Source organism: Monodon monoceros, unplaced genomic scaffold (assembly GCF_005190385.1).
Source record: "Monodon monoceros isolate NGI ecotype Baffin Bay Population unplaced genomic scaffold, NGI_Narwhal_1 Super_Scaffold_18, whole genome shotgun sequence".
In the NCBI taxonomy this organism is placed as follows: Eukaryota; Metazoa; Chordata; class Mammalia; order Artiodactyla; family Monodontidae; genus Monodon; species Monodon monoceros.
This window is the reverse complement of record NW_021703774.1, coordinates 36,635,150-36,657,043: the sequence shown is the minus strand read 5'-3', so window position 1 is coordinate 36,657,043 and position 21,894 is coordinate 36,635,150. Positions and strand designations below refer to the sequence as shown.

General features: G+C 47.9%; 1 protein-coding gene across 1 annotated transcript in view; it reads right to left on the bottom strand.

Annotated features, from left to right (window-relative positions):
• Window positions 1-21,894, bottom strand: part of CAMK1G (calcium/calmodulin dependent protein kinase IG) — a 29,134-nt gene that overhangs the window by 944 nt on the left and 6,296 nt on the right. Inside the window, exons 2-12 of the mRNA XM_029229250.1 lie at window positions 19,108-19,228; window positions 13,142-13,270; window positions 9,442-9,516; window positions 7,206-7,344; window positions 6,447-6,570; window positions 5,004-5,079; window positions 3,821-3,933; window positions 2,985-3,063; window positions 1,450-1,537; window positions 789-1,213; window positions 78-205 (exon numbers count right to left, since the gene is read on the bottom strand). Of these exons, the coding sequence (XP_029085083.1) occupies window positions 115-205; window positions 789-1,213; window positions 1,450-1,537; window positions 2,985-3,063; window positions 3,821-3,933; window positions 5,004-5,079; window positions 6,447-6,570; window positions 7,206-7,344; window positions 9,442-9,516; window positions 13,142-13,270; window positions 19,108-19,199 (1,431 nt within the window). The 5' untranslated portion in view covers window positions 19,200-19,228 and the 3' untranslated portion in view covers window positions 78-114. The remainder of the gene's footprint in view (window positions 1-77; window positions 206-788; window positions 1,214-1,449; window positions 1,538-2,984; window positions 3,064-3,820; window positions 3,934-5,003; window positions 5,080-6,446; window positions 6,571-7,205; window positions 7,345-9,441; window positions 9,517-13,141; window positions 13,271-19,107; window positions 19,229-21,894) is intronic.

Below are 21,894 nucleotides of genomic sequence, written 5' to 3'. Positions count from 1 at the left end.
CCCCATCACTGAGACTCTGTGACTGCGATTTCCCCCTGAGCCCACGGCCCTGGCCCTCCTCCCTCTAGTTCCCTCACCTGAAAATTGTAGTGACATAGACACAGGCCCCTGGGATCACATAATGAGACAGACTCCAGTCTGCCCCACCCGGCAGTGGGAGCTGCCGCTGGCTTTAACTGGCACCATGACCTCCGATTTGAAGTTCCTGGAAAGGAAATGGAGCGGCCGGCTATGATGGAGTATTTGAGGAGGAAGGAGAGCCGGGATAACTCTCTGTGCCTGTGGCTGCCACTCAGCCCTCCCTTTATGAGGTTCAGAAAGTACGAGCCTTTATAGAAAAGATGAATGAGATAACCAAGCCCCCAATGTCCCCCTAAAACACAGAGGCCCTGGAAACTCAAGGAATCTAACGCCCACCACTCACATCTACCCAGCTTTCTTCAGGCATTTATAATCCCTGTTGCCTCACTAAACTTTGACAGTACCTCTGTGGGGCAGGCTGAGCAGGTATGATCCAATCAACCCATTTTACAGATGAGCAAACTAGAAACAGAGATATGGATTGAAATGACAGTGGCCACACAGCTGGTGAGGGGTGGGGACAGGACTGGAGGCATTTCCCTTGACCCCCCCCCCCCCCCCCCCCCCACCCAGAGCTCTCCCCCCCTACAGAGCTGCCCCCAAATGGGAGAGGCTCTTTGGTCAATTTCTTTCAGCTCCATTGCCTGAGTTCTTTCAGATCCAGGCTGAGCAGGGCTAGGCCTTGGACTTTGGCTGAAAATACGTACTGTTTTCTGTTGGCCTTTTTGAGGAGCGTGGGCTCAGAGCAGTAGGAGGACTTCCCTTTGGTCCCGACGCTCAGGCAGCTGGAGCAGCAACCGCAGGGCCCGACGGCCAGGGGCCCCTGCTGCATGGGCACGAGGCTGCTGCTGATGTGGAGGGAGCCGTGGATCAGGCAGTTGAGGGACCTGCCCCCAGGGGCGGTGGGCCGGGGGCCATGCTGGCAGGGCAGCCGGGTCAGGGCAGGGAGGGCCACACTCTGGTCCAGGGCGGGTGCCTCGGTGATGGTGATCTCAGGGGAGCTGGGTCTTGAGGCTTCAGACGCTTGAGTGATGGGTGGCCCGTGCTCCACCTCCGGGCGGACAACTGGGCTGTGCAGGTTCGTGTGCAGCTTCCTCATGTGGTGTACCACGGCTGCTGCGTTGAAGGCTTGCTGAGGAGATACGAGACCAGTCTCTGGCCGTCTCCATCCTCAGAGGGCCGTGAGGCTTAAGCTTTCCCTTTGCCCTGGGACCTCTTGAAACCGATGTGTACACTTCTCATTTCAGAGAGGGTTCAGGGAACTCCAGGGTCTGCCGGGAGACCCCAAGGAAAGCCCCTCCCCCAGCTGCCCCAGCCCAGCCTCCAGGGCCTAGACAGCCTGCCCGCCTCCTGGAGAGGACCACTCACCCTCCACTTGCTCTTGGCAAAGTTCTTCTGGATCTGGAGGCTGACTGACGGGTAGATGTCCCGGTGGAGAGCTGTGTTTCCGTTAATCCTGTGGACGTGGAGGGGACCCCTGGCTAGTGGTGGTTACAGGGACTCAGCCAGGGGTTGGGCAGGGGGCTGGGCATGCAGGTCCAGGGTAAACTGAGCGGACTGCCTCAGGACAAGGGCAGCCGGAGCTACGAAGGGGCTGGAGGCAGGGCTCCTCTTTCCGCCGGGCAGGCCATAGGGGGCCTATGCTTTAGAAACTTGCTTTAGAGCTGGGTGGGCAACCTATAGCCTGTGGGCCAAATCTACTCATTGCCTGCTTTTGTAAATAAGATCTTGCTGGGACACAGACGCGCCCGTTCATTCAGCTGTGGGCTATGCTGCTTCCGAGCTGCAACGGGCAGATTGAGTGGTTGCCATGGAGACGATATGGCCAGCAAAGCCTAAAATATTTCCTATCTGGCACTTTATAGAAAAGGAGTTTACTGACCCCATCCCCCCACCCCATGTCAGAGGGCGTTTGGGCTGTCACCATCCTTTGGCTCAAAACTTTGCTCAGAACCCACCTTCTCCTTCCCCAGTAAAGCCACCCAATACAGGCTGCCCTTTTCTTGTCCCCTCGGCCTGTTATTCATCCATCTCTTAAGTGTCCCTCAGACATTTGCCACGTACATAATACTTTCTAGGTACTTAGGGACCCAGAGAAGTAACAGACGTGGCCCTGATCGCTAGGGGCTTACAGTGTAGGTTTGAAGCCTTGTTTCATGCCATGAACTAGAGTAATTCATGGTGAGCTGTGTAATGGATAAGGAAAGACAGGAGGTCTGTCCAGATTGCAGGAGGCAGGGCTTTAGAGAAGGGCAAAAACTGCTCTGGAGCCTGAAGAATGCTACATCGATTGCAGGGCATTTGATGTGGTGAGAATGGTACGATCCAAGGTGTAATTTGGGTTTAGAAGGCAGGGGAGGGCAGGGAGAGCAATATAGCTATTAGGCCTTTCTGGAATACAGAAGGTACTCTGGGAATCCTGAGAAATGAAGTTGGAGGTAACAGGTCAGGCCAGATTAGGGAAAACCTAGGCTTGCTGTGGTGGCGACTGGGGAGCTTGTAAATTTTCCAGCAGGGGTGTAGCATGAAAAAAGAAGTGTTTCAAGACTTTATTTACCTGCTTTACCAATTGGCTGCTTTGTGATTGTTCTCAGCGCACCTTGCATGGAACAGACTTTGATCCCAGAGTAAAATGATGCTCTTAAGGACAGGGCAAAGTTACCTGTCTAGCTGTATCTGCCTCCTGAACTTGACTAGATGACCCAGCTGCCACCATTGGGTCAGAATCCACTTACTTAAATGCTATTTTCTTCTCTAGCTGGATCTGGTCTGTGCTCTTTGGATGTCAAACAGTAAACAGCTAGGGCAAGCAGACTCCAGGGAAACACGCTGTGAACGAGTCAGCATGGTGTTTGCGGAACAACAGGTGAGGGTCTAGAGCCCATCCCCCATTCCTCACTCACCAGGGGTGCCTCAAGGCCTTCTCACAGGTGTACCGCTCATTCGGGTCCTTCTCCAGCAAGTGGCAAATAAAATCCTTGGCTAGGGGGAACAATCAAAGATACAACAGATAAGGACCAGATTCCATGACTGATGGAAATTCACTTCCAGGCTGGTGGGTGGCACTGAAAGCTTTAGCTCATCTTCCAAAGAGGCAATTTTAAGAGTCTTGAAAGAGAGAAAAAACCAAACCACCTAACAACAACCCACCACAAACCACCAGAAAGGCTCTATGCAGCCGTGTCACCCACCCAACACTGGAGATACATCTCTGGGCATGAGGCACCAACGTGCCTGATGCCATGCGGGTACACATTTGCACCAGTCAGAGGCCAGCACCGCACATGGGTACACGTGTGAATGCTAGCTTATCCCAGCTCTGATCCCCACTTAATGGACCCAACAACAAACACTGATAACCTTCCCACACACAGACATTGCAGACGCCTGATCTTGATATGTGAAAGGCAAAACTTGGCCTTGGTTTTGCCACTCCTGCCTGGAACACTCCCTTGTGCCTGGCTCTTCCCTCCTGGCCCCTTATCTGAACCACCTCCTCCACTGTTACCAGACATACTGCGGTTCTGCCTCCAGGAAAACAAAAGCATTAACCTGAGATGCGAATCACTTTCTTGGCCTTTGACCCAGATGAAGATTTCTCCACTTTCCTTGGAGCCTGCTCTGTTAGATTCCCCAGGGACCATCAAGAGCCAGGACTGGCATCCTTTGTTAAGCTCTTGTCTCTTGGCAGCCTCTGCCTTGAGCCTGTTATTTTGTCCTTCACACTGGCTGGTCTTACCTGACTCAGAAATGTCATCCCAGAACGGAGACTCAAACTCATAGTAGCCCTCCTTGATTTTCTCAAAAAGCTTAGACTCAGTGTCTTCATAGAAGGGGGGATACCCACACAGCCTGCAGTGGAATAGGAAGGTACATGCTGCTGAACGACCCCATCCTCCCTGGGCCAACCTCTCCCCTCTGTCCAGCCTCCCACTATATACACAGGCAGGAAACATAAAGGTCCCCACCAGCAGTGTGACCAGGACATGGGTCTGCCTCTGATTCAGGAATGATGCAGGTTCTGTCAAGTGTTTATGCAGGAGTCAAAGCTTGGAACAGGCCACCCTGAAAGGCCTCTTTGATCATTATATCCCCCAAACCCTCACCACTTCTCCACATACTTCCCCTGACTCTCAGATGATATATAAACTATTTTTAAGAAGGATGGTAGAAATGTCCACTTGAATGTAAGTTTCATGAGGGATTTTTTAGGCTCCTTTGTTCATCATTCTTCAGTACTTAAACCACTGACTGGCACAGAGCAGACAGTCAGTGAATATTTGTTGAGTAGATGAATGACGAGAAGCATTATTCAACATAAGCTGAGGAAATAGAGAAATGTATCCACACTAAGGAGTAAATGATTAATCGCAGGTTATTTTCCTAAGAGCAGAGTTTGCTATAGGTGAGAAGGGATGCTGGGGAAGAGGCGGTGAGCAGGTTTGGAAGGGAGAGCCTGAGAACGTGTGGAGAGGAGCAGTGACCGATTTCGGGTTCATCCAGGCCATCATTTTGCCTTGGGCTGACGTTGCCAGGAGACAAATCTGAGATGTGAACATTTTGCCCACTTGGCTTCTAAGCTTAGCTTGGCTTCTCCCTCTTTTATTGCTCATCATACAGAGTGGGACTCAATACATTTATATACAGTAAATGGGGGTGGGGTGCTTAAACAGGGAGTGCCATGTGGCTGAACGGTGGGTTCACACTGAGCTCTGTTTTTATAACCTGGTGGAGGTCAGGACAAGAGCCTTTGGAGCTGTGTGCGTAAGTGTGTGTGTGTGCACGCGTGTGTGCGTGCGTGTGTACATGCACGTGCTTTGGAGGTGGATTCTACTCAAGGAGCTGAGATGGGGAGGAGAGAAGAAAGGGTGAGCAGGCTCTGAGATTCCTCAGGAACTGAGCCAATGCCAGCTTCTACTCACAATATGTAAGTGATGACTCCAATGGACCAGCAATCCACAGCCTTGCTGTAGGGTTTCTGGGCCAACACTTCCGGAGCTGCAGCAAACCAAAGGCAGAGTCAAAGCTGAGCAGGGGCAAGAGAGAAGGCTGAGGGGTGAGGGACAAGTGTCAGGACGCAGCTTAGCGAAGAGGACTAGGGTAGCGCCTGGGATAGTGTTGTTTTTTAAGACTGAAAATTCCCCTAGGGCAGGGATTGTGTCTTTCCCAGCAGACTAAATCTTCCTCCATCAGACTGAAAGTTCCCATGACAGGGCCTATGACTCCCCCATCAGACTGGGGATCTCCAGGGCTATGTTTTCCCCATTATACTGAGTAGTCTCTGGAGGCAGGGCTTATATCTCCCCACTCAGATGGGGGACCCCCCAGTACAGGGACCTTGTGTCTCCTTGCAGACAGGGAAATCTGCAAGGTAAAGGCTGTCTCTCCCACTAGATTGGGATCTCCCTGAAAGCAGAAGTTCCATTAATTGAGGAGTTCCATTGAGTAGTAACTGTCCCATCAGTCTCTGTTACCTTCTGAGGGCAGGGCTTAGTCTACCCCATCAGATCAAGAGCTCCATGAGGGAATGGGCCATGTCTTCCTCTGATTGGGAGCTCTAAGGCAGTAGCGAGCTGCTGTCTGCATTTATCCCAGATACCAGGGATTTGTATCCAATGGACTCAGTATGTGCTGGTAAGTGACAAACCTCTCTTTTGGGGAGAGAGAAGCTTCCCTCTGTTGAGTCAGGGTTCTTCTTCCCACTCCCAGCCCCAATCAGGTGATGAGTGGTTAAGAGGGAAGGGGCAGTAGTGGATGCTCTGAGTTTTGGCTTTCCCCCTCCTAGATTCCATGAATGCTCTCTCCTGGTACCCTGCCTGCTCTCACCTTTTGGGGGGCCCTGGAAGCCTATAGGGCTGTTAGGCAGGAGGCCCCACTTCTGCTAGTTTCCTAGGGTATTTTCTTGGGTGTATATTTGGGGACCCATATTTGAGTTCCTCAGATTCAAACACAACACTGTGCCTCCAGGATACCACCAGTTGGGGGGCTGAGGTCTTCTTCAGACTGGGAGAAAGTAGAAGGAGGTCTAGTGGCCAACCTCTCAGCAATTTACTGATCTCTGGGTTTGTGATCTTTTCTCTGCCCCTGGTCTAGATAAAGGCAGGGAGTCTGTCTGCAAAAGTGAGAGCAAAAGTATAGACAGGAGGAGTGGGAAGGCTCAGGGGTAGGATGCCTTTGAAGATGTAGGATTTGTGAGCAGGAGGGTCCAGATGGATTGGCTGTCCCTAAACCTCATAAGTGACTGTACTACCAGGATCACCCCTGAAATTGAACCCTGTCTCCTTACAACAATCCTTCTTCATGAATAACATCCATGAGGTGGAGTGTAGCCAACTGGTCAACCTCCCTTCTGTTCCTAGACTCACCCACGTAGCCTGGGGTCCCACAGGCAGTGGACATGACACCATTCTGCTCCATCTTGGAGAGGCCAAAGTCTGTGATCATGATCTTAGAATTCTCCTCAGGGGTGAGGTACAGCAGGTTTTCAGGCTGTGGGAGAAGAGAAATATCATGTAATGCAGGATATAATCACATGAAACAAGCATCACTTTCCTCCCCCTGAGGGAAGGAAATTTCTTAGGGAGCGGCATCCTGAGCTTCTGACTTCAAAGCCAGACTAATCTCCCTCCATTCTTCCTTCCTTCTTCCCACCGGACCTTCAACCCCTCTAACCCAGCACCTTGAGTTTTGGTTTTGGCCCGACTTTGCTTAACTTTATAACTATTAATGTACTAACCCTTCCCTCTTCTCATCTCTAACTACCCTAAGACTGTTTTGCTTGTTGAGGAAACCAACCCTTAGTTTATTTTCTCTGATCTCTCTAAAGTCTGGTAGGTGTCTGTTGCAATGTTGACTTTCAATAAGTATTTATTAAATTTGACTGTGGCTAAATTCAAGAAATGTATGGATTATTTTGGTAACCTAGTAGGGTGAGGCCTAGTGAAAAGTTCAGGAAAAGGCTGAGGTGCAAATGAACAATGATTGTTGTCACCCAAGATTTGTTTTAGAATCTGAGGGATGAGCAAGTCTAGCCCTCTCATTTTACAGAGCTTAGACTTCCCATGACTCATGTAGCTTCCTAAAGGGTCATTCCCTGTTTCCCATTGAGGGCCCCGCCTTGGCACCTTTAAGTCTCTGTGGACGATGCCATTCTCGTGGAGGTATTTCACTGCTGACAACACCTGCTGGATCACCAGGCTGGCATCCTTCTCTGTGTAGACACCCCGTTCCAGAATCCGGTCAAAGAGCTCCCCACCAGAAACACTGTGGGCACAGGGGCAAGTGCAGGAATCCAGTACTTATTTCAGGTCAAAGGGACATGAATTCACTTGTTCTGTAGTCCTGGGGACACAGCTGTGGTGGAACAGGCAAGTACCCAGAGACTATGATTTGAGAGGTGCAGGGAGAACTACTCCAACCTCAGAACACATTCTTCGGGTACCTGGAATGATATCACTAGGGAGTCATTTATTTGGGTCAACCATTGACCTCTCCCTGGAAAGTTGTTTTTTAAGTGCAAAATGCCTCTGGTTAGGGTTTTGCAAGAAGCCAATAATCAACTAACACAACATTGTAAATCAACTATACGTCAAAAAAAAAAAAAAGGAAGCCAATAATTGCTTCCTGCGGACACGTTTCTTAGCTGCCTTCTTTCCTGGCCTAGGACACAGAAAGCCATGATGCAAGGGAGAGGTGAAGCTGAAATCAGACAAAGTAGAAAAGAGAAGGAAGTGCGGATGAGGCTAACTGGGCTTATGCCAGGAGTTCTTTCTTCATTTTGGAAAGTTGAGCTACGTAAAGCTGAAATTACGAGGTAGAGTCATGTAGTGACTCTAATAGTAATAGAGTTTTTCGGCTCACATGGTATGGTATCTAAGGATTCAGAGGAGCTTTAAGGTCAGGTCCAACCCCCATGTCTTGAACGTTCTCTCCACTATTTTTGCCAAGTTTTCTAGACAGTACTGGAACACATCAGTGGCAGAGAACTCACTCCCTCCTAAGACAGACTGTTTTATTTTTTGTCACTTTCTTACTATTTCTATATATTATGATGCAACCTGATTCCCTGTAGTTCCTGCAAGTGACACTGGTTGTGAATATACACACGTGACAGCACCATGCAGCAATAAGGAAGTAGAATTTCTCTAATCAAAATGCACACCACCCTACTCCTTTTGTTTCTGTCCTGAAGCTCTGGGCTCTGCTATGGGAGCTAGGGGCCCATGAGAAAGATACTCTTTGTACACAGGTATGAATTCCTGACTCAGACTGGTCTGGGTCCTGGAGCTTGTGCTCTAGGAGGCTTGACGTACTTTGGTGACATCTAAACCTGCCCACCTTCCTACCTGGATGACTGTGTGCTAATTCTGTTGACTTGGCCTCATGAAGGTGCCACATGGTCCCTGCTTACTTGTTAGTGCTGCTCTGGGCCCCTCCAAACTCACTCCCTTGACTGCTTGCTACCACTATTCACTGGGCCTCAGGTGAGCCCAGGAGTGAACAGCCTGAGTTAGCTCATTAAAATTTCTGAGGAATCAGCCTATCAGTCAAAAACATTGCATCCAGCTGTGCTGAGATTGTCGGGTGATGTGTGTGTGAGTGTGAGTGTGAGTGTGAGTGTGTACTTTATACACAGAAGCATCTCTGAGCCTAAGGCTGAGCCCTCAGGAGCACTGACCCGCCCTATAGCAGTCACTCTCAGGCGTAGCTCTTATTTGGATATGACAGTGACATGGACACCTTTCTAATGGGGTGCCATTTCTGTCCTACACATGGGTACACACACAATACCAGCTTATTGTTAACATTGGGTGCCTCTCTTTTGAGAAAGTCATTCTTTATATTGAATTGATATCTCTCTATCTGTGGCTTCTACTCTCACGGTAATTTCACCCTGGAGGATGTTAAAATATTTAATGCCCGGTTAAGAGGACAGGGACTGACTGGTCAAAATGGACTCAAGCTATGGTGCCAGAGAAGGGTTCTGGAGGCCTCCTGCTATGTCAGGCATTACCCCTTCAATTGTAGGGTTGTGGGGAGGTCCAGAAAGTTGGGGGTATAAGGAAGCAGGGAAGGATGGACAGGTTAGGGCCACAGCTATTTGCTGACCGGTAGGAAATATTTTAACAAGTGGTAAGGTTACACTGGTACATACCAACTCAATCATCAGCCCTAGTTTTACCCCTCGGTCCACTCAGGACAAATCCATGACCAGAAGGAACTCTTGGCATTTCAGGGTCTCTTGCACTAATTCTTGATTTGTCTTTTAATCACCATCTTTCCCTCATCACCGACCAACCTCTTCTAGTCCTCTAAGGCCCCGCAAGACATGTGTGGAGAAGCAGGTCACCTTCTACTTACAGCTGCATGACCAGGTAGTAGTGAGTGGTGCTCTCATAGATGTCCTCCAAGGTCACGATGTTTTCATGCTTGATCCTGAGGAAGAGTAAAGGTAATGGAGAAAGTTATATGGTTCAGGTTGTCCAGACAAAGAACGCAGATCTAGCCCAGCTGGACTTTTATTTCTTTCAGAGACTGTTGTTGACAATGTTTAGGAAGATAGGGTCCTTGTGAAGCCTTCCTAATAAGTAGGCAGTCACAAAGAAATTCCAGAGAAAAGATTCCCAGAATGGTGTTCAGTTCATATTTTTGAATGGGTAATTGATCCTCGTGCCTTCAGGGAACAAATACTTCATTGTTACTCCAGGAATCTCTTTAAACTTCACCAAAAGAGAAAGTTAAAAGAACTGAGGGAGGCTAGGGGAGCATCGATCACTAGGTTATTCTACAAAATGGGTATCCAGTTCTCCTTCAGAAACATCGCATGAAGTGTGATCCCTCAACAGGTGGGATTTTGGTTAGCTAAGCCTCCTCATGGGTAACCACGGAGGAAGTGCTGCAAAATTATTGTTCCAGGATATTGTGAGAAGTAAGACAGATGCTCATTTTGAGGGTCAGTTCGGTGGGATGCCTTAGATCAGTGATTCTTAAGCAGGGGCTCTTTTGTCCCTGAGGGGATCTTTGACAATATCTAGTGACATTTTTGACTGTCACGATTGGGGAGGGGGGAAGTGCTCCTGGCATTTAGTGGGTAGAGACAGGAATGTTGCTAAACATCCTACAATGCTCAGGAGAGCCCTCAACACAACAAAGAATTAGCTGGTTTAACATGTCAAGAGCAAAGTAAGAGAGTATCACTGACATGTATACACTACCGAATGTAAAATAGATAGGTAGTGGAAAGCAGCCGCATAGCACAGGGAGATCAGCTCGGTGCTTTGTGACCACCTAGAGGGGTGGGATAGGGAGGGTGGGAGGGAGGTTCAAGAGGGAGGAGATATGGGGATACATGTATACATATAGCTAATTCACTTTGTTGTACAGAGGAAACTAACCAACATTGAAAAACAGTTATACTCCAATAAAGGTATTAAAAAAAAATAAAATGTCAATAGCACTGAGGTCAAGAAACCTTGCCCTAGATTACCTTTGTCTGGGATTACTCAGAGGCTGAGGCAAGCAGAATTATCATATTAGCTGCGGGGCTGGTTTCTAGGCAGCATCTCTGTGCATGCCCATCCAGGAGGAAAGTCTCTAAGAAGTTTTACTCAAGGCTGTGCAGCACAAGGGTTAACTTAGACTCGGAGTCAGTTGGACCTGAGTTCAGGTCTGACTCAGGCACTTACTAGCTGGGTAACCTTGGCTGGTTTACTCAGATCTTCTAAGCCTCACTTTCCTTGTCTGTAAAGTACATCTTTCCCATAGAATTATATCAGGATGAAAAGAGATAAGACGTGTAAAATGCTTAGAACAGTGCCTGGGGAAATAGAAAACACATAATCAATAGTAGCTAGCATCTTTAAGATATTAAAAAAAAATACAGACCCCATGCAGTGGCTACATGATGGATTCAACTACATTTATAACCTGACGATGCTAACAGTAATGTATCGATGATTTACTCACTGAACAAATATTTATTGAGCACCTGTGCTGTTAGGGACTGGTGATACAATGCAATGATAAGAAAGACCACCTTAGTCCTTGCTCTCAATGAGTTTACAGTCTCTACCCTAATCTCCCTGAAGCCCAGACTTACATCTCTAACATCCTACCAGACACCTACCTCTATGTAGAGATAGGTGGATATTTATATTCAATATATTGCAACCAATTTCTATTTCCTCTCAGCCTTTTCATTTGCTATCCCAAGTAATGATATGACTGTCCACATAACAGCTCAATCTCAGGGTCTTTTTTTTTTCTTAAATTATACATATATATTTTATTTACACTTTGATATGTTTCATGATAAACAATTTTTTTCCGTCTTAACCATTTTTTAAGTGTACAATTCAGCGGTATCAAATAGGTTCACATCGTTGTGCAAAAATCACCTCTGTCCATCCCCATAACTGTTATCGTCTTGTGAAACTGAGGCTCTATGCCCATTAAACAATAACTCCCCATTATTCCTTGCCCCCAGCCCCTGGTAACCACCTGTCTACTTTCTGTCTTTATGATTTTGACTATTCTGAGTACCTCATATAAGTGGGATCATACAGTACGTATCTTTTTCTGACTGGCTAATTTCATTTAACATAATGTCCCCAAGGTTCATCCATGTTGCAAACAAACTGCAGAATCTCCTTCCTTTTTAAGACTGAACAATATTCCATTGCATGTATATCCACATTTTGCTTATCCGTCCATCCACTGATAGACACTTGAGTTGCTTCCATGGTTTAGTTATTGCGAATAATGCTGCTATGAACGTGGATGTACAAATATCTCTTTGAGATCCGACTTTCTCAGGGTCTTTTTAATGCTTTTCTTTTTTACGCTCCTACCAGCCAACCCCCAAACCTAATCACCTCTCTCTCTGAAAAATTTCTTGAACCCAGTCTTCTTGCCACCACGTGATCTTGCCACTACCTTTGCTTGCGTCCTCATCCCTTCCCTTGATTATTGAGAAAGTCTGGCAATTGGTCTCCTGTCCTCTAGGCTGGCATCCTCCAATCCATCCTCCACCACCATGCTTAAGAGGGATGGCTCTAAAATATAAATCCGATCATGGGACTTTTGACTTAAAATCCTTTGATGACTTTTCTTTGCCCACAGAATAAAGTCAACATTCTTTATCACGGCATCTAAGACCCTTTATTATCAGATTCCACTTGACCATTTTAGTTTCACCTCCTGTCCCTTGACGGTGCTCACTCTCGGTTCAGGAGTTTCCAGTTCTAACTCTCCCCTAACCTCCCTTGCCCGTCCATGATTCTATGTTAAAGTTTATGCTACTCTTGGCCAGACTTCCCTTTCTGTACTGCCCCTCCTGCCTCCACAAAATTCTACTCACCCACCAAGGTCTGTCTTCTTTGAAAATGTACCTGAAACACATACTCGTGAAAACACACATATAGGCAACCTGAATCTCTGTCTCCTCTGAACTCTGCCTTTTGCTGTGTGGCTCACATCCAATGGGACTGGTGCTACTTATGGGCACCTTTGACTCTGTTCACAAGATGCGAGCTCCTGAGGGTAAGGAATTTTGCTGGTTTCATCCTTGTGGTCTTGATGCCTAATAAACTTTTGGCTCACCATAGGGGTTCCACAAGGGTTTGTTTTATGAGTCCCGCTCTAAACAGTTGATGATTTGTTAGTGTCAGCTCCCTCATGACAGTTGGGGTACTGAACCTGCATTTGCTTTGGAAGAAACTGAGGCTCATTTCCAAACCTTGTGCTGCTTCCTTAATTATTGATGCTTCCTGGTGTTGGCCCTCAATTGATTTTTGGTCCTTTGAGTTAATTACCCTGTGGTTTATGTACATAAACCAACTCTGCTATCAGTTGATCACTAGTTAATTTGCTGAAAAAAAAAAAAAAAGAAAATCAGCTGTCTGGCTAATATAGCTGATGGATCAAACTGACCCATTAGCTCAATCGAAGGGAGTAATACCTTTGGGTGTGGAAATTCAGCCCCAGTCCTTCTCGAAGGTAATTTGTGAAGGAAATGTTGTGATCCCACGGTTGCACTCGACCAACCCTAGGACCCACTCACTTTTTCAGCACAGCGATCTCATTCTCCAGGCTGCTGTCCCGGAAGGCAGGCGACTTTTTGATGCACTTCAGGGCAAAGAGCTTCCCAGTTACCCTTTGCTTCACCAGGAAAACTTCTGAAAAAGCTCCTCTGAGTAGAAGACACCAAGAGATAAAAATTATTACTGGCCGGTAGAGAGCATTGCTGGAGGCAAAATGGGTAGATGAAAGAAGGTGGGACTGGTAAGTCATATCATTGTCATCGTGGGCACCCCGAGGAGCCGTATCCATGGCAGACCCCATCTGACATGGCCTTGTGTTCTTTCTTTCACCTGTCACGTGGGAAAGAAAAGATTCTATTACAGACTCAAGGACTAGGCGGCTGCTCTTGCCTAGTTCCATAATTTGATAATGGTTCCCCTCCACTTGGCAAACCCATTAAAGAGAGGCCACTGCTGATCTTAACGAGGCGGCAGTGATAGCACTTGCTCTCCCGGCTTCACTATGCTGCCCAAGGACGGCAAGAAGAAGAAAGATGCTGGAAAGTCGGCCAAGAAAGACAGAGATCCAGTGAACAAATCTGGGGGCAAGGCCAAAAAGAAGAAGTGGTCCAGAGGCAAAGTTTGGGACAAGCTCGATAACCTAGTCTTGTTTGACAAAGCGACATATGAGAAACTCCGTAAAGAAGTTCCCAACTGGAAGCTTATAAACCCCAGCTGTGGTCTCTGAGAGACTGAAGCTTCCTGGTTCCCTGGCCAGGGCAGCCCTTCAGGAGCTCCTTAGTAGAGGATTTTTAAGCTGGTTTCAAAGCATAGAGCTCAAGTAATTTACACCAGAAACACCAAGGGCTGAGATGACCCAGCTGCTGGTGAAGATGCGTGAACAGGTCCCACCAACTGTACATTTTGAAAAATAAAACTTTATTAAATCAAAAGAAAAGAGAGGTCACTGCGGAGTCAATTCACTTGGCTTCTCCCAATGTGGTGTGCTGTGTGGTCACTGTGTGGCAGTTGGAAGTAGCACTGGGAGACAGGGCTCTGACAGTGAGAGAAAAAAGACTCTTGTATCTGTTTTAGATACCGATGATTGCCCTGAACCAATGATTAGCGGCAAGGGAGGTGAGCATCCTCTCGCTCAGTAGGATCTGTGAGGACAAAATGGAACTCAGCAGCTCTGGGCAGGCTGTCTGAAGACAGAAACGATGGAACCCAATGGGAACACAGGGTAGGATTCCAAACTGCAGGCTTCTTGGTTCAAGGGGGTCCTCTGGAGACAAGGCCATAACAGCAGTTAGCAAATAGTGGATGCTGGAGCCTGATGGCCCACGTTAGAACCTCAGCTGTTTGGGTAACAAGTCACTGAACTTCCGTATGCACAGTTTCTTCATCTGAAAAGTGAGAATGTCAATAGTATCTGATTCATAAGGCTGTTTAGAAGAGTACCTGAGTTATAGACATAAGTGCATAAAAGTTTTCCTGAGATCTAGTAAACTACACGTGCTAGATACTATTATTCTTATTAGTACTATTATTATTTGAATACCAGTAGGGAGAACACCTGATTGTAACAAGAGGCGATAGAGTTTAGGTGAGGAAATAGCTGAGCCATCCTCTCCCCTGCCATCTGGGGATTCTAGCATGAAGCCCCAATAGCAATCAAGCTTGTGTAAGGACATTCAGAATCTGCATTAGAAAATACTTGGTGTTTCCTGTTTCCCCCAGCTGCACTTGGAACTGAGTTAATTAGAGCCTTCAGAGCTTGCTCTGTTCATTCATTCATTCATTCACTCATCCCTCTAATCAAGATTTATTGAGCACCTACTGAATCTTAGACACTAGAGATAAAAAGGGAAGTGTTTCTGCTCTCAAGGAGCCTGTAAATTAGTGAAGAGCACAGACAAATGAGCAATTAACATTCACTTTGAAAAATGTTATTAGGCATTACATGAATACTTGTTGAGCTGACAGAACCTCTCCGTGTTAGGCACTGGGATTCGTATTGGTCTAGCTTAGAATCTAGCGTGAGAGACATAGATCAGCGGGAAGTATTATGAGAACACAGAAAATGCACACTTAAGACAGGGCCTCTGCTATGGTCGGGCGGTTACACACTGTACAATTCCAGCAGATGCCATCACCTTGGAGCCACTGTACCTTTTCATACAATAATTATAAGAACATTTTCGCTCTGGACAGCAAGCTAGAGAAAAGGGTGCTTTTCCTTAATGTGTCCAAACTGACCACTTGGGATGGCGGAGAAGCACATCATTTGTGGCCCTCTGACTTAAGAACATACTGAGCTCAGTTTTAAGGGATCAGTGAGAGTTAGCCTAGGGAAGAAACAAGTTGCAAGTGATGTTTCAGGTGGGGGTGGGGAAGAAGCATGAGAAAAAGCCTAGAGGTGCAAAACAGCAGGGAGAGGCAGGGCTGCCTCGGGTAATCCAGCCTCTTTTGCTAGAGTGTGAGGCAGGGAATGAGGGGAGACACATGTGGATAGGCACCAGGTCCTGTGCCTGGCAGCATATGGAGGATAGTCAGTGTTTGTGTGATGGATGGATGGATGGATGGGTGGATGGGTGGATGCGTGGATGGATGGGTAGGAAGTTTGGACTGGGATTATCTGTGTGTTCTAGTCATCTTGAGACCCCGCTTTCCTTATTGTAAGAGGAGAGTTGAACCACATGGCCTTAAAGATTCCTGCCACCTGTGATGTTCTTGGGTCCACCTTCAGATTTCTCCCCTTTCACCTGTATCTTTAGAACCACACATGGATGGTCCCCTGATTTCAAAGCTGATACCCACTCTGGGTCCACTTGTAAAATGAGATCAAACCTTCCTGGGGGATCCTGCAGTTTGTGGTATCTCCTAGGGTTGTGCAATGTTGTGGTAATTACTGCTCTTTGGGCTCAGACAGCCTTGCATTGTGCGTGTGTGCGGGGGTGGGAGGTGTGGTGTGTGTGCGTGTGTGTGTGTGTGTGTGTGTGTGTGTGTGTGTGTGTGTGTGGCGGGGGCAGGGGAGAGGGATTAGAAGACTTAATTGTGCCATTTGTCAGACTGGGGAGCAGAGAGCTAGTTTTGAGTGGCCAAGGTTGCTTGGGTCAGAAGGCGAGATGGGCAGAGGCTTCAGAGCCAGGAGCAAACGCTTGCTGCAATAGATCTTGATTTGCATTTCCTGCTCTGAATAGCTCTCTGCTCTTGCTGGGAGCCTGGGTGATGGAGAGGAAGGGAGGAACCAAGAAGAAAAATCTCTTCCTTGGCAGTGAAAGGAGGAGGCCTGGGACTTGGGTGATGTACCTTCTGTAATGGACGAGTTTTGCCCAGTGTCCCTACAGCTGCCCAGGGCCCCAGAATTGTGGGTGGCATCTGGGCAGATTTCACAAAAGCCTGTTTTCCCTGGTAGGTTGTTCCAGAGAAGTTGAGGACTAGAGGAAAGGGGCTTTTGTCATGGGATTCTGGCGCTTCCTGAACAGGGGAATCAGCTCTGTCTAGCTGCCCCCTCTGTGGAGAGCACCTCACCTGGGTAACTCTGTGGGGTCTGCAGCCTGGGGCTGCCTGTCCCCATCCTGAGCACCACAGAAGTGACTTCTTCTTAGCTTTTGTTCAGCCTTAGCTGCTGCAACAGCTGTGACTTGCCCTGTCTTGTCCACCTGCTTCCCTCAAATTAGTGCTGGGCTGGGTACATCAGAGCCACCAGCAACACTTAAAATACAGATGCCTGGGACTTCCCTGGTGGCGCAGTGGTTAAGAATCCGCCTGCCAATGCAGGGGATACAGATTCGATCCCTGGTCCAGGAAGATCCCACATGCTGCGGAGCAACTAAACCCATGCGCCACAACTACTGAGCCTGTGCTCTAGAGCCCGCAAGCCACAACTACTGAACCCACGTGCCACAACTACTGAAGCCCACACGCCTAGAGCCCGTGCTCCGCAATAAGAGAAGCCACTGTAATAAGAAGCATGCGCACTGCAACGAAGAGTAGCCCCTGCTCACCGCAACTAGAGAACGGCTGCATGCAGTAATGAAGACACAACACAGCCATAAATAAATAAATAAATAAATAAATATATATTTATAGATGCCTGGCCACTGGGTCCTAGCCCCTTAAATTTCAGCTTAGTAGTCTGGGACCAGGAACTTGTATTTTTCAAAAATTCCCTAGACTAAAATGATTTTAGGGAATTATTCATTTTCTTGAGTGTGACAATGATATTTGTGAACATAGAAGAAAATGCCCTCATTCTTAGGCAGGGCCGACAGAGGACTCAGAGGTGATGTGTCATGATGTTTGCAAGTTGTTTACAAATAGTTCAATGCAGTGTGTGTGAGTGTGTGTTTGTGTGTATGTAAAACAAATTAGTAAAATGTTAACCACTATTGAATTTAGGTGGTGGGTATATCGGAGTTCACTGTACTATTATTTCACCTTTTCTTTTTTTTTTTTTTTGCGGTACGCGGGCCTCTCACCGTTGTGGCCTCTCCCGTTGCGGAGCACAGGCTCCAGACGCGCAGGCTCAGCGGCCGTGGCTCACGGGCCCAGCCGCTCCGCGGCATGTGGGAACTTCCCGGACCGGGGCACGAACCCGCGTCCCCTGCATCGGCAGGCGGACTCTCAACCACTGCGCCACCAGGGAAGCCCTCACCTTTTCTTTACTTAAACATTTTCACAGTTAAAAGTTAGAGGCATAAGCTCCCCAGGGGGCTACAATGTCCTCCTGGGTTTAGAAGCTGCTTGGCAGACCTCACTGAACTCTGTAAGGATGGCATGTGCTGCCCCTCAGAATCCTATAGCACAAATCTGAGCACTTGGTGAGTACGCTCTTGTCAACCTGGGCTTATTTCTCTCTCCTTCTCTGGATTTTTGGGCTGCTTAGCAAATCATTTCAGATTCACTCATGAGCATTGCCTGTCTCTCCTGCCCCAAATCCCCTCTCTAGCCAACCCCATCTTGACAATGGCCCTCCATGGAGGGTGGAGGCTCTGATGACCAGGGCAGCCGTTGAGATCCTCCTGTGTGCGGAGTGTCACCCTTGCCTGGGATGGGAGGGCTCAGAGGCCTTCTCTCAGGGCCGAGCTGACTCCTTTACAGCTGCAGAGAGAGTGTAGGCAGCTGTCGCTGCCTGAGGTCACTGCCTCCTAGCCAGGCGGAGGGGGCTAAACTTAGCCAATTTGGCTAAAGGGAAAGCTGGCTTGAGTGGACAGCCCACTAAGGGCCCCTCATGTCCCCAGCCCAATTAGCCCAGACTAATTGGCTGACCAGCTTGGGTTCTGAGGCCTTGGGAGCCGGTTGCCTGGAGTGGGTGCCAGCCTGTGTCAGAGGCTGTGACCTCTCAGAGGAGGGGTGGGACTAAGTGGAGAGTCAGTTCCAGACAGGCTGTCTCTGCTCCACCAGCCATGTAATCATTGTCAAGGGGGAAGGAACAGACACCCCAGAGGCTGGTAGGAGTTTGGCTACAGTGTGACTTTATTTTTCCAACATGGTACTTAAATATGGAGCAGAAAGAATGGTGGTGGTGGGAGCCGATTCAGGTGTGTGTAACCCATCCACTCTCCAAGCCTCAGAAGCTCCTTTTTCTGTCTATAGCAGACAGTGGGTTTGACCTGTTCACTGCAGGGGGGAAATGAGAAAGCTGGGGGAGGAGGCCCAGGAAGGTTCTAGAGTCACTGAGTCTCCAGAGATGCTCCAGAATTCCTCTTTCCTGCAACAAGGGCAGGACTCATAAGTTGTCACAGATCTGGAAGCAGGGCAGGGGCCTCTGGGATTAAGGAGGCAGAACCCTGGGGAAAGGGCTGGATTGTCCTCTGTATTACCCCAAGGTGCCTTTCCCTAATCTACCCCCTGAAGCCCCTACCCTATTCCCTGAGAGCTATTGAGATAGTGTTACAGCAGCCTCAGCCCAGTTTATCATTCTCTGCTGGCCCAGGATGACTCTTTTCGGACTCCCCACAGCAGGCAGCCCAGCCACCCTATCCTCAGCCCCAGGACTCACGATCCCAGCACTTCCATGAAGATGAACGTTTTCCGGATGTTGGTGGTCTGTTTCTTCCAGGAACTGCAGTCATCTTCTTCCTTCCGACCCATTGCCTCCAGATTTGAAGCTTCTGTGGATGCTTGGTTTGAGGAAGGGAAGAAAGGGTCTGATCAGATAATTCCTCCAATTGGATGAGAACAAGTTGTAAAAAGAATCTAAAATACATCCTGCATGTAACAACTGGAAGGAAGGACTGGAAGCAAAACCTGGGTAATTGGCAAAAATAAGACTTATTCTCTCCACTTGCTTTTTTTTTTTAATTTTTTTTTTTTTTGGCGGTACGTGGGCCTCTCACTGTTGTGGCCTCTCCTGTTGTGGAGCACAGGCTCCGGACGTGCAGGCTCAGCGGCCATGGCTCACGGGCCCAGCCGCTCCGCGGCATGTGGGATCTTCCTGGACCGGGGCACGAACCCGTGTCCCCTACATCGGCAGGCGGACTCTCAACAACTGCGCCACCAGGGAAGCCCTCCATTTGCTTTTTAAACTACCAAGACAAATTTTATTGACCGTCTACTGCATGCCCATTGTGTTTGCCCCATGCTCATGGAGTTTAGAGTCTAGTAGTGGAAAATCCACTTTGTACAAATGTACGTAAGCGCGATAAGACATACACGAATGATTAACATGGGACTATCCACCTTGAAGGCATCTGGGCTGTTTCTTAAGATACCAAGTAATCGCCCAAGTATTTATTCAGACTACCGGGTCAGCCGCCCTTCTTTCTATTATCACAGCTCTGATGCCACCTCCAGTCATTACTGTTCTTAACTTATGGGTTAAATGAATGAATATTAGATGAATGAGCATTGTGTTTCCTCTGCAATTCCCACCACATTTAGCACAGTGCTGGAAAAACAGCTATTCATTAAAATCTGAGTTGAATTGTGTCCTGAGCTTATATGAGTTCTCTCAATACCATATTTATTCAACAGTCAACACCTATGATGTGCCAGGGGCTGTACATGTATGTACCCTGACTGTATCCCTCTAAATAATACCTTTGGTAAACTCTCCTTGTCGATCAATATATGTCATCTGTTTCCTGTTGGGACCCTGACTGATGTAATGAGAAATGAAGAACCAGAGAAGTGGTCTTAGCTTCTAGTGAGGTAGATAGAGCAGATCTCAAATCTTTTATAAGGATGATTCAGAATGATTATCTGAAGATCAGATAATCTAGCCAAGGTTATAGAGCTAATTGTTTACAGTCTAGATTTCTTAGTCAAGACTAGGAACAGAAGCTATGCATCCCTCACTGTATCACACTGCATTCTAGCCCCCTGACACCTAGTTCTAGCGTCTTAATTAATGTTTTTCAATACGTTTTTAGACAAATGAGTTCCTGTTACATTTCATTGCAAGGTAAAATTACTTATGGTACTTAGTGTATAACCCGGTGGTCAGGTGAAGAACACGGGTGATGGCTCTGCCTTCCTAGGGCCGGGAGGCTGGAGGGGTCAGGAAGCGAACAAGTAGCTAACATGTATACAGTGACAAAGTGTAGGTAGATCATAAAAGAACAAAACCCGAGCTTGTTAGAGGGATAATCAGGAAGGGTCTTATTTAGATGAAGGTCAGGGGAGGACTCACGTCATAAAATAGGTTCTGTGATACAGGGGGAAGCCTTTTCTGCCTTTAAGTGACAACTGTGAGGCTTAAGACCCTGGAAATAAGAAGAATGTGACACAAGGATGGTCCTTGCTAAGAGGAAGAGGTGTGGAAAGACTGACGATTTTGGCCCAAGTGGATCCTGAGAAGGAGATGGGGAGACAGATGGTGTAGTTGTCAGAAACACACATCTTGTTTTCACCCTCTTGTAGTAAACATCCATCTAGGAATGGGGGAGATCGGTGACATGGATGGATGGGCTCCCCAGGACTCTGCTGGTGGGAGACCCTAAGCCTTGGAGGAACTCTGACTTCAACACATTTAACAGTCATCACCGGGCAGGCCCAGATGGGGGAGGTGAGTGAGTCAGTGTCACATGACCTGCAGGGTCAGAAGTTCCTCAGGGCCTGTCGGGGCTGGACCCACGGCTGACCAAACTCCATGCTCAGTGGCCTCATGTTGTTAGCTTGAAATTGACCACAGTGGGAGTATTTACACCATGGGAACAGGCAAATGCTACCATCAGGGCTTCTCCTTCACTCCCCGCCCCCTCCCCCAAGAACAAGACGTTAAACGTTTACCGGCTCACCTCTGCCCACGGCCCTGGTGAGGGGATATAGAGTTGCTAGGGCTCCTGTCAACCAGGGTCCAGAAGAAGAGACGGCTACAATCAGGGCTTCTCATGTGGAAGCAAATGTCTGGAATCAGGCCTTTAGTGGAGGATGTCGGCCTGATGCCCCAGGGGCCAGATGGGACCAGGCACACCTCAGAGGTGGCTAGTCAGCCTCTGTGAGTTCTCAGGGATCTGAGGTCCCTGATAAGTAGGGGGCCCTCTTCTCCCCTGCCACAAACAGGTCAAGTAAGTACCTTATAACACAAAAGGCTACCTTGAAAATAGAACAGGAGGAGAAAAGACCATCTCAAGGCTGTGTTTTCCTGAAAGATACTGGATCAACCAAATGAGACTCTTTATTAAACCTGAGATGCTATAATGGACAAGTTCAAATGTAAAGTTGCCCTTTGTACCGTTTTTGCTGCCTGGTAGGGTGGGCATTCATGGGGAAGATTTTATAGGAAATAAAGAAGCTACATCTTCTTTGTACATTTTAGTCTAGGGTGTAAATGTGCAACCTGGCT